This window comes from Chanodichthys erythropterus, chromosome 15 (genome assembly GCF_024489055.1).
Source record: "Chanodichthys erythropterus isolate Z2021 chromosome 15, ASM2448905v1, whole genome shotgun sequence".
Lineage (NCBI taxonomy): Eukaryota > Metazoa > Chordata > Actinopteri > Cypriniformes > Xenocyprididae > Chanodichthys > Chanodichthys erythropterus.
The window spans coordinates 24,241,130-24,257,267 of record NC_090235.1 but is presented as its reverse complement, the minus strand read 5'-3'; the positions used below and the strand labels follow the sequence as shown (position 1 = coordinate 24,257,267).

Genomic DNA, 16,138 nt, shown 5'->3' with positions numbered 1-16,138 from the left:
GTATATTAGCAACATGCTAACGAAACATTAGAATGGCAATTTACAAATATCACTAAAAATATCATGTAATCATGGATCATGTCAGTTATTATTGCTCCATCTGCCATTTTTGTCTGTTGTTCTTGCTTGCTTACCTAGTCTGATGATTCAGCTGTGCAGTGTGCACAGATCCAGACGTTAATACTGGCTGCCCTTTTCTAATGCCTTGAACATGAGCTGGCATATGCAAATATTGGGGTCATACATATTAATGATCCCGACTGTTACGTAACAGTCGGTGTTATGTTGAGATTCGCCTGTTCTTCGTAGGTCTTTTAAACAAATGAGATTTACATAATAAGGAGGAAACAATGGAGTTTGAGACTCACTGTATGTTATTCAACTATGCCGAGGTAAATTCAATTTTCAATTCGATGGCACCTTTAAGACTAAAAGTGTATTGATGTAAACTTCAGACCACAAACTAATGCACAGACTGACAGTCTGGAACGCACAAAGTGGAGTGATACAAACAGCAAAAAATCCCAGTGTTATATCAGCAACAATGTATAAATAGTTTTCTAAAAAGCTCTTAATATGCAAATAGCAAGACCATATATGAACCAGCCAGTTTGTTTCTTCTCAGCTACCTGGAAGAGCGCTTTGCTGCCATGGAGGCCAAGCACAGCAGAGAGCTTCAGGTCATCCAGCAGGAAAAACAGCAGCTGCAGGAGCTGCTGGACAGACAGAATCACCTGGTCAGCCTTCTGGAGGGAGAACTGGCCAGTTCTACTCGAAACAGCACACTGCTCCAACGGCAGCAGGCCACACTCACTGACACAGTGCAGAAGCTACTGGCTATGGTCACTCACTGTAACGGTTAGTGCCAGCTTTACATTATCAGGCTCAGGCTAAGCTGCCTATAACCGGCTCAGTGGGAACAAAAGGGTCTCTCTGAACAGGGCAATTGCTTAAATTCCCAGTGGTGGCACTTCAGGCAATTTTCCAGGAAGATTGAGATTTAAATCAGTATTGCTCAAGCCAATCAATTCACAAACTTAAAAATGTCCTATGTATTTCCAGATATTTCAACTCCAATTGAAAAGGAGATTGTAAAGTTCAGAGACTGTGCTGAGATATTCAAATCTGGAGTTACAGAAAGTGGGATATACAGCATTCATCTTCCTAACTCCACCCAGAAAACTAAGGTTAGTAGATTTAAACAATTTTCATGTGGACAATAAACAGGTTTCGAATCAATATGGTAGAGAAGAAAAAAAATAGCATGCAATACAAAATCATTTTGTAAAGCATGAATCTTGGCATGTATCTTGATTGCTGAAGAAACTGAGCTCTGCTGACATTTAGTTTTTTGTGTTGTTTTTGAGGACTACATTATAATCTGGAAGGACGGAATGTTTTAGTATAATGCAATTTCAGTATGTCTTTGAAAAAAAGCTAAAATGAAAATGCCATGTTGATCAGAAAACCAAATTAAGAAGTCAGAGTAACATTTCCTTCAGGCCATTTCTTTGTGCATCTAACTGTGAATATGCACCGTATCTATTTCAAACTCTTGCCCTACTGAACCACAAGCAAACCAGTCAAGGGTTCTGTTTTGCCTTTGACTTCCAGAGTCAAATTTAATTTCTGGCAGGCTCTTGGGGTGATGAACATTTTAAAAATGTGGCTAAAATTGTTTTTTGTTATTCATTATTTTCCTGTGCACTCATTCGTCTTCCCCTCCATTTCCTCTGGGCATAGGCGCCAGGTGTTTGGCAAAGATTCGTGAGCTTCCTGCCAACACAGGGTTTAATGCAGTGAGTGAGAGTGAGCTGGTATATGTATCACCACCCTTTCATACTGTGCCACCCCTCAGAGCAGCACGCTGGGTGGCTCCTTTCATCTGGAGAGTTTTAAATAGCTCTTTTTTCTACTTCATTTTGTTTCCTTAATGATACAAATGAAGATATTTATAAGGAATATTGATCAGGGCTGATACAAGTTTATTGATAACATACGGTTTCTTTTGGAAAATCTTGACCGGTGATGCTGACATATTTTAATATTACCATGAAGGTTTTTGCTGCCAGAGACAAGCTTATATATTTTTTTATTATGCTTTTTTTTTTCTTGAATTCCATGTCCCATGTGGCAAAAATATATTTTCAGATATATCAAAATTAGCCCAAAGTATACTGCTAATATAGATTTTTTTTTTTTTTAATGTATCTTTAATAAATATTTAGTCACTCACATTTCATTTTGGCCATTTTTAAATATTTTTTCAAATGAAAGATATTTACATTAGTCCAAAATATATTAAAAAATACATTTTGTATTCACCAAAAATCAATCTATCTATCTATCTATCTATCTATCTATCTATCTATCTATCTATCTATCTATCTATCTATCTATCTATCTATCTATCTATCTATCTATCTATCTATCTATCTATCTATCTATCTATCTATCTATCTATCTATCTATCTATCTATCTATCTATCTATCTATCTATCTATCTATCTATCTATCTATCTATCTCAACTTTTCCCATCCATCCATCCATCCATCCATCCAAAATATATTTTGGCCAGAAAATGTTGCCTTTTCAAGTATGGGAAACAGTGACTGACTAGCCCTGAATGAGTTTGAAATGCTTTTTTAAATCCAGGCATCGTGTTCATATAATACAATTGTGCAAAGTATTTTTGTATAAATTACATTTGTATAATTGTGTCTGTGATTACTCTGATAAACACTTAGTCTCAATAGATAAAATACCACTGGAAAATTTAGGTCAGGTTAAGGACTGTCACCTTGATGTGTATAGCTCAGAAGCAGGAAACAAAGAACATCTCACATCTGTTATGCAAATAGAAAGATGTGTTGTGCTGAATAAGGATGAAATCAATTTAGACTCCCCAAAAGCAACCTCTCTACAGATGTCATTAATGCAAGTGCTTTGTCTTGTAACCTTGATAAGCCATCTAAAGTTTCTTAATGAAAGGTCTTAAGACCGGCATCATGTGTTGCTAAATGAGCTGGTCCCGCCAAGGGATAGAAATGTACTGTACGTTATCCCACTTTTTGTTTTTGCCAAGAAGAACTTACTGCTTTTCGCCTTCTCTTTAAGCCTATTTCTTCCCAGAAAGAGCTGGGAAAATTGGAGAAAAATAACATGGAGGATATTTACTTGGAATTTTTTCACTTGACACCCACAGGCTAGAAATATTTAATATTTAGGAAGAAAATCCTTTTTGGGATTGGCTTTAATTAGTTTTGATGGATTCGGATGATGGAATTCAGTGTGCTGCTCTTTTATTATTTCATTTTGCTGCTCATAACTCAAACTAATTTGCTATTTTCCCCAGAAAACAGTAAATTGTTCAGTTGCATTGAGTTCAATACTAAATTAATGGTTAAGAAAAGTTTTAGTGGACTTTTGGTGGTTTTAGCACTGAGTGTACAATCAAGTGTTTAAACTGCAGACCAGTGTGCTCATGTCCCAAAAATGTCTCCATGAGACTTCGTTTACTGTATGGTTCACATTGGGACAATTCATCATTAGTATGGCATTATTATTGCACAGTGGTTAACCAAATTCAAAAGCTAAATACAAACTCAACAGAGTGCTGATAGCCTGAGGACCTGCCATCTCACTGTGGATAAGAACAGAATGTCCTGCATCAGAAGTCCAAATTTGATGGTTTTTGATTCAGTGTCTCTCCCCATGTGCGTTTAAAAAGGATTGTGGGTCACAGTTTAGTTTATTTTGTCAGTGCAGAGAAACTACAGAGGTAAGAAAGTCTACATAATTGACTCTGAGACATCCTTATTCAAACCATCATGGGTTGTTATGTGCTTTGTGGCACATCCTTGGAAATTACAGTAGTTTGACCAGTCAGATCTCTAAACTGCAGCTTATGAATTATGTGAGAGTATTCACCAAGTTTTGACTAAAATATTACTGTAATAAGAAAGAATGGAAAATTGCCATAGCTGTTCAAATGGTCGCTCACCATTTTTATCAGATTACCCATTGAAAACCATAATTTTGTCACAAATATTAGCTCAAAAGAAAAGGAACTTTGGTTATACTTTATTTCGATAATCCACTTTAGACATTCTACTAACTATAAGTAACTTAATTTCTCATTAATTTGCAACTACTTGTCAACTAGCTCTCATTACAGTATTATTAGACTGTTGGATTAGGGTTATGGTTAGTGGAATAAGTTGACGTATTCTAAAAGTTACTTATAGTCAGGAGAATGTTTGTTGAGGGACCATCAAAATGAACATATTACGCAGACAGTCTTCTAATACTTTAATAACTGGTAGATGACATGTAGTTGCAAAGTTACTTATAGTTAGTAGAATGTAAAGTGGATCATCGAAATAAAGTGTTACTGGTAATTTTAATTTAGTTCCTTAAGTAACTAAAGCTTCGTTTCCACCGAAATTACCTGGAACAATTTTTCCCAGGAACTTTTTTTCCCCCAGACCTGTTGCTGATTGCGTTTCCATAGCGGTCTAAAGTACCGTGACGGCAAGGCCGGTGACGTAGGACTGCACGCAACTTTCCAGTTCCCGTTGGATTTCGTGCTCCGCATATAAGCAAATAAAGCCTGAACCTCGCTGTTGGTCCATCGATCAAATTTTTTAAACTACATTGTTGATTCGAATAGCAAACAACTCTTATTGCACGCTACGCAACAGACTTTTAAAAATGGTGGTTGAAATAAAATGGTGCATGGAGTCAACCAATCAACATGTTCAGCGTCCAAGTCCCACCCCCAAAAGTTCCTGAACTTTGAAAAAGTACTACCTCGTGAGCAGGTACTTTTTGAGGGGAGAATTTTCATTTTCAATCAGAATTTTCACTTCATTTAGACCCTGGTTCCTGCGGTTGAAACACACCGAGTTCCTAGGGAAAGTTCCTGCAGTGGAAGTGTTATTTCTCTCTCTCTCTAAAATGATAAATTATAAAAAAGTATATTTGTACATTTATGGCATGTATGTGTTTCTGTATGGTTGTTTCTGACCAGGTATTCTGTGACATGAAAACTAGAGGGGGAGGCTGGACTGTCTTTCAGCACCGTTTTGATGGATCAGTAGATTTCAACCGTGGCTGGAATGATTACAAACTGGTAGGAACAACTTATCAAGTGCCTTTTCCACATTTGATCCCTTTAATTGTATAACTAGACTATAGCTTTTGGAGGAAATGTGGTTATCTTTCCACAGTTTGCCTTCAAATTCACTTTAAAGCACAATTCTCTGTCTCAGATTATTTATTTTAGGGTAGACAATGAATGAAGCAGGTCTTCATGCATCTAATATCTAAAATCAGATAAAAAAAAAAACCCTCTGGTAAATTCCACAATATAAGTCATGTTTTGGATGGCACATGTTGCCATACTTTTATTCATATCTGACAAGGTGAACATTGTAAAGTACCTAGTTGCAGGAATTTGATTTTGTACCATCCTTAAAGATTGCTTAAAAATAATTTTTCTTGATTTTGTTTTAGACAATGAAGTATGATCAACTCCTTTAATGAAGACATACAGTATAATTTAAATGTGAGCCTGTCTATCCCTTATTGAGATTTCTTGATTTATGAAAACTTCTGCTACCATTAATCTGAGGCACCTAACATTTAAAACACATATTTAACCTGCACTGAAGAGAAAAGTCATATGTGGTATCTGATGTGTATAGCCATAGAATACTGATGCATTGCTGACCCTGCTGACCTTTCCTTGAGGAAGAGAATTCTGATTGGTCGTCTCTGAATTCCCATGTCTCCCTCTGTTGTTACACCTGCATTCCCTCCCTATCTGGGAGGATGAGTATATATTAATTCGGTCACAGGGTCATTTGAAGAAAAAAAGAAAAAGAAAGAAGAGACATTTTGAATTTGAATAGGACATCATTATTCACACTTTGCGTCCATCATTTAAAAAAAGTTACAGAATGTAAACCGAGTGCTTTTCGCTAGGACATTGTTAGGAATGCTTGCTTTAAAATCAGTGTCTACCTATAAATGTAATATCTCCCTGAAGAGCTGAGTTGTCCGGAAACTGCTGTTATTGAGTTTTAAATGCAAAAACAGTGGTAATTCATCTCACCTGGGCTACTTCAACAGATAACTTGCTATGGCTGCTGTGGGAGTGCTTTAGAACAGCGCAAGTTTTGTTTTCTCTTTTCCTTGTTTTCTAAGAAAAATGTTTTTACAAGTGAATGATAAATATTTGGCCCCAGATGGAGCATGGGAGTCAGGAGCCCCTGTAGATTGTTGATAACATTGATTTGCATTGAAGCATTTGAATGCCCAACCTACGTCTCACCGGGATCAAAAGTGCCGTCTCATTTTCTGGTCCAAGCAGATGGAAATGCAACATTTTCATATGGTTACAGGAGGTGAAATGTTTTCTAGTATATGATAAGGAACTGCAGGATTTTTTCTTCTGTCACGACAGCTTTGTTTCAAGGCGTTAAAGAATGTGACATGCACATCTCCTGGAAATCCTGTAGAATTCAACCAATTAGATCTTCTATATCCAAAATTTGCATACTGTATGGTTGTCACATTTCACCTGTTAATGGCACCTCTTAAATACCTTCTGTTTATTCACTATGGTAAAATGAATTAATAATCAATGGATGAATAAATCCACACAAATAAAATGATTGTCGATACTTCTGAAAATGTAAATAATTATATGTAATAATTATAAAATAGTTATGTCTGACAGAATTATTCATAACCGCCTATTTTCCAGAAATAGTATTTAAAGATTAACTTTTTAATACAGAAATATTGTTAATTCGCACCTTGCATTATTAGTTTCCAGCCGCTAAAGTTCAAAAATATTTCACCACACCTGAAGCTCAAATAGAATGTGAAAATTCCGCATATGCAAATAATCAGAACTCCACGAAGTTCTCTATTGGAAATGAATGACTTCCTGTCTGTCGTTAGTCATAGATTGTGAAATAAAGCAATAAGCCCCAAGAAGCTGTGATTTACAGTGAATTTATAACAGCTAAGGGGCATTGTTAGAAAACCCCTAAATCCCATTACCTGTTAATAATTAACTGTAAACCACAGCTTCACATGGTTTATTGCTTTTATATAATGGTTATTCCATATATACAAATATTAATGCAAATAAATGTATATATCGATGCAACTTTCATGAAGTAATATCACTAAAAGCCTTCTTTCTGCTGAAAAAATAGTCCCTGACAGTGGACAGCAACAGAATGTGTCATCTCATGGAGATCAACTAGAAACAGACTAGAAAAAGTCAGATGGTGGCAAAGACTACAAATTTTGATCTAAAGTATCCAGATTTTGCCCATTCTCAATGGGAAAGTGCCCAAGCAACATCGCTTAGCAACATTGCTCAAAACATTGCCCCATGTATCATCACCTTTTGAGTTAGACAGCCAGTAGCAAAGACTTTTATTTTGAAAGGACTGATACTGTTGTGAACATTAGTGCTGTCAGTGTCAGGGCACAGGAAAACCCCTTAACTGTTAAAATGTCAAGATATCACAGCTTTTAAATATGAACATAGCTTTAGTGAACATTATCAATGAGAACAAACATATGTTTACTTTGCTAAGAGTGTTGTGCATAAAACCGTTGGGTGAAGCGTTCATAGGTGTGTTTATCTTGAATAAAACACAGCTATTGACCAATCAGAATCAAACTGCAACTAATGATTTTCTAAAGTAGAGTGTATGTCAAGCAAATAAAGCAATGTTTTTTCTTTTCTTCTTATGTGACAGGGATTTGGTGATCTGTCAGGAGAACACTGGTTAGGAAATGATGCCATCCACCTGCTTACCACATCAAAAGACTACATTCTCCAGGTCCACCTCACAGACGCAGAGGGACACCAGGCTTATTCTCAATATGACCATTTCCACATTGACGGAGAGGATAAGAAGTACAGGTACCAAAATGTTTCACGTTCTCTTGACTCTAGATGTTCATGAACTGTTGTGTTGGGTGTCACTTTGTTTTCAAAAGTGGTGGAGAAAGTTTGGCGAGGGGGTGCACAGTACAGGTTTGCAATGGAAAATGCTTAGTCTGGTGTAGCCAGTCTTTCAGACTGATAGCAGAAGGTCTGGACTCCAATGCAGCTTTCATTTGCCAAGGACTGCCCAAGAGGATGTCTGATCGACATGTAAAGCAACCAATCACAGTTGGTCTTGTTCATGTTTAGGGGCGTTAAAATGTAAAGTCGATGTCCCCACAATAACAGACAGGCCTGTAATTCATTCAGGAATGTCATGCAACAATGGCACGTACTTCACATACTTGAAAATCCAGCGTTTAGTTGATACTCATAAGTGCTCATTGTCACAGTTGTAAACATGACGGCTTTCTTCTTCCATAAGGGGGTTTGGCATCATGTCGGCTTTGTTTACTGGCGTTAAAAAATACGACACACAGTGTTTCCAATTTTGTGTGCCATATGCATCAGACGTTCAGCCAATGTGGTCGTGACATCTGAGGCTAAGACTAGAAAATGCGTAGCTTATGAATATTAATTAATATATACAAATAATTTGTTTTTTTTATTTTACTTTTTTGATAAATAGTTTCAGTGATGTATTGATCTGGAGAGGATTTTCCCATTTCCACTGCAACGTCAACAATAACATTATGATTGAAAATGTTTAAAAAGTACAGTTTCAATAGAACACTGAGTTGCTGTTTTTGACTTCTCATTACACAATGATTTAAGGGACTAATGGTTTTTTTCCAAACCATTTCTGTTTATTTCTGATAAACTTGGGGTCAGATATGGTCAGATATGTTTGGTCTAGTGGCAGTGTTTTTGATTTATGCACAAGGGGTTCCCTAATATAACCTTTTATTTGAATAATCAGCTATTGCAGCTGTATATCAGTAGATGTTTATCAGCAGCAGGAACACATTTGGTTGCATTTTGTTTTGTGATTTAACTGGAACGGATAACAATCCGTAGAATAGTGAAAGGGAGGTGGGAGAGCTGTGTGCGGTAAAGAGAAACCCTGCCATCTCTTTCCTCAACTGCAAAAATCACTCAACAAAACATAAAAAATGATGAATTCCAGCAGCAGACTCATTATAATACTCACTCACAAAATGAAAACTCCTGCTTAACATTTGAAGATGCTTCCTATTAACATCCTATTATTTTTCCTATATACATCCCAGACGTGGGGGCAAAATCGGCTATGGCCAAAACATTGTGTCTCCACCGTAAATGACGCCTTTGTAATTTGGAAAAACAAATTCAGTGGCTGTTGAATGCTTGATTCTGATTGGCTGACAAACATTCTAAGGTGTGCTATTATTTTCCAGCGAACACAGCTAAAGTAGTTCCAGGCAGGTCTTGACCACAAAGAGGTTCCATATTACTTTGCCAAAGTATTTCAGTTATTTCAGGACCTTACAGCCTACAGCAGCAAAAGAACCAAAACACCCAAAGACATTGATCAAGCAAAAAGATATAAAAAACAATATAGAAGAAAAAAAAATAGAACATTTTTTGGAAAGCATGCTCTCTTTCCCCTGCTCTCTCATCCATACAAACGCACACACATACAGTACAGACACACACACGCACACACACACACACACACACACACAAAAACATACAACATAGAAAGTTGTTGTCATCATTTTTTCGTGACTTTATCAGTAAAATATTTTCACAACTGAAAAGCTTCATGACATTTCTCAGTAGTGAGGTAGTAACGTCGCTGTTTTTGAAGCAGTTAAAGTTACAGCTTCACTATTAGTAGAGAAGCTGCTGCCGTTAAAGAAATAATTCAATTTTTTAATAATTCAATGGCCTGTTGTGAATTATTCCTTACTTATTGTGTGTCATTTAATTAGAATTTAATTAGAAGTTATTTTAAACATTGTCATGTTGTGGTGTTCAGAATTAGTTTAAGACTTGCATTTGCATTTAGATTTACAATGTGAATTAAATATTTAGAACATTTAAAACCCTTATTGATAAATTTCTTCTTTTTTTGACGTGTCTTTGTCATTTTCTGAGATAAGAAACACTTTATATCAAATTTAATTATATCAAAATGATGAGTTACATTAAGGGTAAACTACCATTTCTCACAGCATCCCAATTGCTTCTGGTCTGATTCGATCCCAGAAGCAGATCTGCCTACCAGAGAGAAACAGGGCAAACAATTTCAAGCAAGAGGCTTTGCCAGAAAACTGCCGAGTTAAACAAATATCACACCTCTCTTAAGGGATGCAATTAAACATGCAGCATTGCTTGAGGGGATGCTTATACAGTGAATGAACCAGAACCAGAAATATTACATTTAACTCAAAATAAATGATTTGGAATACTACTCTAGAATGGGTTAGTGTTACAGCATTGTTATCAGATGGAAACACCAATGTGTTTGTGTGCGTGTAAACAGGTAGGGAAAATGCTGAATAAACATTTGCCAAATCCCACCATGTTTGTTTTCTAGTTTACCTCATATGGTAAGTGTGCATTTTATTAGCGTGCTGAGAATACTGGCATTGTCTCGACAATGTGTTGAGCCCATTTGGGATTAACCAGCCAAGCAACCTATGGAGCAAGGATGTTTTCCTGCCAAAACAATCTCCTGCAGTCCCTAGCTGTGTGGTCCTCTCTTTGGCACCATGTGTGCTCACAATCCTTCTTGGTGAGACATCATCAACAATGGATTGTGGATAATGGAGGCTGAATATCTTTGGAATGCACATTAATGAGTCTTAGAGCCTTCTGAAATAAGAAAGAGAAAAAGATAAATCACTTAGAAATATCTTATAGAGGCTCGCAGATGGTCCAATTACTGGGGTTAACAGTGGATGTAATGGATGTAGACGCTTTCAGCTGATTATGTAAAAAGAAAATAAAAAACAATGTACCTTAAAGTGATCCTTTATGTATAATATTTAAGCTAATTTATCTAAAACAGGATATGTGTCTGAGCTGATTAAGAAGGCTAATGCTGGAACTCAACATACATAGATCACCATAGACTTTTCTGATTGATAGGAATGTTTATATACCTTCTGTAAATATTGATGTGCTTATATTATTATTCAGCATATGTAGGGGGGTTTCAAATTTAGGGGGCCACGAGGATGTGTAAAAATGCAGTAAACATTAATATTGTAAAAATATTATTACAATTTACAATCTATTTTAATATATTCTAAAATGTAATTTATTCATGTCATGGCAAAACAGGCAGTCTTCATGTAACATGATCATTCACACTGTAAAAAAACAAAGTTAACATAAAAAAAATAAGACAACCTATCACACTCAACTTAAGTTAATTCAACGGTCCCACTTTATATTAAGTGGCCTTAACTACTATGTACTTAGATCAAAAAATAAGTACAATGTACTTATTGGGTTCATATTGAATTGCAAAACACATTTGCAGCTATAGAGGTGGGATACGGGTAAGGCCAGGGACAGGTTTGGTGGTATGGGTAGGTTTAAGGGTGGGGTAAGGTGTAAGGGATGGGTCAACAGTGTAATTATAAATGTAATTACACAAATTAATTACAGATGTAATTACATGCAGGTGTTTTTTTTTAATATAAGTACAATGTAAAAACATGTATGTACACAATAAGTGCATTGTATCAAATGATTAATTTATATGTAAGTACATAGTAGTAGGCCACTTAATATAAAGTGGGACCAATTCAACTTGCTCCAGTTAGTCATCAATTGAACAGGTAGTCTTTTGAACTTAAAAATTCTTGACAAGGCAACTAAAAAAACAAGTTGAGCCAACTTGAAAAAATTCTAGGTGCTCAAGAAAACTAGTACTGCTTAAAGGTGCCCTAGAATGTCTTTTTAAAAGATGTAATATAAGTCTAAGGTGTCCCCTGAATCTGTCTGTGAAGTTTCAGCTCAAAATACCCCATAGATTTTTTTTATTCATTTTTTTAACTGCTTATTTTGGGGCATCATTAACTATGCACTGATATATAGGTTGCGACCCCTTTAATTCTCGTGCTCTCCGCCCATGGAGCTCGCGCTTGCCTTGAACAGCATAAACACAGTTCACACAGCTAATATAACCCTGAAAATTGATCTTTACAAAGTGTTCGTCATGCAGCATGTCTAACCGCGTAAGTATGGTATTTATTTGGATGTTTACATTTGATTCTGAATGAGTTTGATAGTGCTCCATGGCTAAAGCTAACATTACACACTGTTGGAGAGATTTATAAAGAATGAAGTTGTGTTTATGCATTATACAGACTGCAAGTGTTTAATAATGAAAATAACAACGGCTTTTGTCTCCGTGAATACAGTAAGAAACAATGGCAACTTTAACCACATTTAACAGTACATTAGCAACATGCTAACGAAACATTTAGAAAGACAATTTACAAATATCACTAAAAATATCATGTTGTCATGGATCATGTCAGTTATTATTGCTCCATCTGCCATTTTTCACTATTGTCCTTGCTTGCTTACCTAGTCTGATGATTCAGCTGTGCACATCCAGACGTTCTGCCCTTGTCTAATGCTTTGAACATGAGCTGGCATATGCAAATATTGGGGTCGTACATATTAATGATCCCGACTGTTACGTAACAGTCAGTGTTATGTTGAGATTTGCCTGTTCTTCGGAGGTCTTTTAAACAAATGAGATTTACATTAGAAGGAGGAAACAATGGAGTTTGAGACTCACTGTATGTCATTTCCATGTACTGAACTCTTGTTATTTAACTATGCCGAGGTAAATTCAATATTTAATTTTAGGGCACCTTTAAGTTTGTGGAAACCATGATACATTTTTTTTCACAATTCTAAAACATTCAAAAGAGCAGAATTTATTTGAAATAAAAGACTTTTGTAACATTATATTTGTCTTTACTGTCACTTTTTGATTAATGAGAAATGCATTAATGATTAATTACCGGTTTGATTAATGCATCCTTGTTGAATAAAAAATCAAACTGACCACAAACTTTTGAATGGTACTGTATGTATATAACTGCCTTTATATTGGGGTCCCTCACAAGATGATCACTATATTTGGGGGTCTGTGGCATCAAAAAGTTAAGATATATTTGTCTGTTTCTCTCCAGTCTCCATGCAAGGGGTTTCAGTGGTACAGCTGGACGCACGAGTAGTCTTACCCAATCAGGAACCCTGTTCAGCACTAAAGATCAGGACAATGACCAGTGCAGCTGCAAGTGTGCTCAGATGGCCACTGGAGGTATCACAACTTGTCTGCCATTATATATTATTTTTAACTGATTATCTGTATAGCTATAACTGTAATTATCTGATTGCATATAACGGAAAACAATTTTCCAACAACACCCAAGACAAGAACTATAATAATGTTACAGTATCAAATATTTTCCTTGCAACTGAGGGGGCATTTACACAACACAGTTTTTAACTAAAAACACAGACCTTTGTATGCATTTTGGTCATTCATTTACACATGACGACGATGTTTTTTTTGGGGGCCTAAAAATGCAAACTTTTGAAAACAGGTTTCAAAGTGCACGTTTTTGAAAACGAAAACAACACAACACTACAAAAACACGAATTTGTGAAAACGGTGACGTCATGCGTATTATGTGTTCAGTCTAGAGGCGTGTAGTTTTTCTTTACAAAGTGACATCGCCAACTACTGGCCTGACATGCATAATACAGCATTTTTAGTTGTTTTCGCTGATCTGTGTGAATGAAAATCGTTTGAATGTCGTTGACAACGTTTTTTTTTGTTTTTTTTTTCCTCCCTAATGGTCCACTATAGTTACGCAAGTTTGCTGTCAGATTCAATACAGTTGGCGGTGACTAGTCTTTTGACAGCAACCTTTTTCCAAAGCCTACATCACACTGTGACAGAACCACAAAACAATCCGCACTGAAATGCGGATTGTTGGGCTGAAGGTTGGGCTGATGTGATCAGGGACCTTGTTAAAAACAAACTCTTTACTAAAGTTAAACAAAGTTGCTGGAACCAAGCTCCCTCCTTACCTCCAACAGGTAAAGGTAACATTCCAAATCATCCCTGCATCCATCCCTTGTGCGCTGCTCACAATAAATAAAGACCGTGGAAGGTCGTGTAAAAATATTTCATCAAACATTAAGCATATCTTCTATTTGATTTCAATGTCAAGTCGGAGTGATACTCTCTGACAGAATCTAATTTACAAATCCTACATGCAGTTATTGTTAACTGAAACTAAAATGAATGAAAATCCTTTTTGTTAAGTGAAAGAAAAGCTGAAATAAAGTATTTTAATAATATAAATATTAGATGAAATCTTAAATGTTCAAAAATCTTTTTTTAAAGGAAAATTTGATTGATATGGCCACTTTAATATTAATGAAAAAAATTGATCAAAACAAGAAATAGCTGAAGTTGTTTGCTCTTTGTCACTGCAGGGTGGTGGTTTGAAGCTTGCGGGCCTTCCAATCTCAATGGGATATACTATTCTGGAAACTCCAATGTGATACGCTATAACAGTATAAAGTGGTACTACTGGAAAGGGCCGAGCTGGATGGCGACCATGACCACTATGATGATACGGCCTGTGGACTTCTAAAAGCAGGAAGAGATTGTCTCAAATGGGTCATTTGACTTTACTGACAGCCAAATAATCCAAACAAGCTGGTGACATCAATGAAAATTATGGGCGACTTGAGATTTGGACAGCTTGTGCCCATGTCATTGTAGCCATTCAATCTGTCTCCATTTTGTTTGTTTAGTCTGGCGAAACAGACACAAATTGCACCATAAATGTTTTATCTGCCTGTATAGCAAAGCTCTTCCAATGTAAAATGCAATGAACTGGAATGGCTGATCAGTGTTCACATTTGTACTTGATATTTGGGCCCGATGTCTGTGTGGTAAAACACTAACCTATCCTCCTCCTCTCTTCAGTGCAACCTTGGATCTCCTGAGATTTCTTCTCCCATTCTAGTGCTAGTAAAGCTTTAAGAGAGAATACCTCTATAAAAGTGCTCAAGACACTGAAACAGGTGTATGTTTTATAAGTATAACTTTCATTATAAAATATATATTTGTAATAAAACAACAGACATCAAATCAGGCTTTCCTACAGAATTCTCTTGTGTGTAACACACTTACACATAGAGAGAGAGTGAGAATATTGCAAATGATGTTGCAAATGTATGTATGTAATGTTTCACAATTAGAATGTGCATTGTTCAAATGCTTCATTTCGATACTGACATGACTGAAAATAACTTGTGAATAAGTTCAGTATATGAGCAAGATAATGATTCAGAAACCATTCTGGGCTGCGTTTCTCAAAGCCATTGTGAGCTAAGTTGATCGTAGAGACCATTGGTGCCAATGGATCTACAAACTACTTAACATTACGATGCTGTTGAGAAATGCAGCCCTAATCGATCTACTTCAGTGACGGATTCATCGACTGATTGAAATCGGTAAGTCATATTTTCAAACTCTTCATTTAAAGAACCGGCTCATTCATTTGGGGATCATATGCTGCATACGAAATTGAATACTTCCCTAGTTCGCGAAAAACAGTACGCCAAAAGAGTACTATGTCCAAATACATGGTATCCGAAAAACAGTAGGTGAAAAGTCCCCACATAACCTACTGCTTCTGCTGAGATTCTGAAGTGTGCATTAGATGGACACTTTACTATCCCGTGAGGCCACAGGATGGACTTCTGAATGGTAGTAAAGTGACGCAACCAACGCTGGTAGGTCATGTGACAGTAACAACAAAGAGGATTTAATACATTCAAATTTCATTTATAGTATCCATATTCATACCATATAGAGCATACTTTTTAACGGTTGTGAAGAAAATTCAAACGTAGTACCTACTGCCCCGCTAGAAATCTTACGTTCCCAGAACATTCTCAGAACGTCCCCACTGGTGTTAAGGACGTTGCCTAGTAATGTTTCCAGTACGTTCACAGACGGTCACGATGTGGAGTTCTTTTAAGGTTTGGGGGAACGTTATTTGGCGGACTTTCACAGAACATTCAATATGTTCTCTGAATGTTTAGGGAGCCATGTTTTATTTGGAAATGTTCTCAGAACGTCCCTGCTGCCCTTGTCCAAAAATTGAATTGAAAATTAG

The 16,138-nt window shown here is 36.4% G+C and overlaps 1 protein-coding gene across 1 annotated transcript in view; it reads left to right on the top strand.

Moving 5' to 3' along the window:
• angpt2b (angiopoietin 2b) overlaps positions 1 to 15,004 on the top strand; it is a 35,269-nt gene extending 20,265 nt beyond the window's left edge. Inside the window, exons 4-9 of the mRNA XM_067411460.1 lie at positions 626 to 858; positions 1,063 to 1,187; positions 5,034 to 5,135; positions 7,789 to 7,955; positions 13,124 to 13,254; positions 14,442 to 15,004. Of these exons, the coding sequence (XP_067267561.1) occupies positions 626 to 858; positions 1,063 to 1,187; positions 5,034 to 5,135; positions 7,789 to 7,955; positions 13,124 to 13,254; positions 14,442 to 14,602 (919 nt within the window). The 3' untranslated portion in view covers positions 14,603 to 15,004. The remainder of the gene's footprint in view (positions 1 to 625; positions 859 to 1,062; positions 1,188 to 5,033; positions 5,136 to 7,788; positions 7,956 to 13,123; positions 13,255 to 14,441) is intronic.
• The last annotated feature ends 1,134 nt before the right edge of the window (positions 15,005 to 16,138 follow it).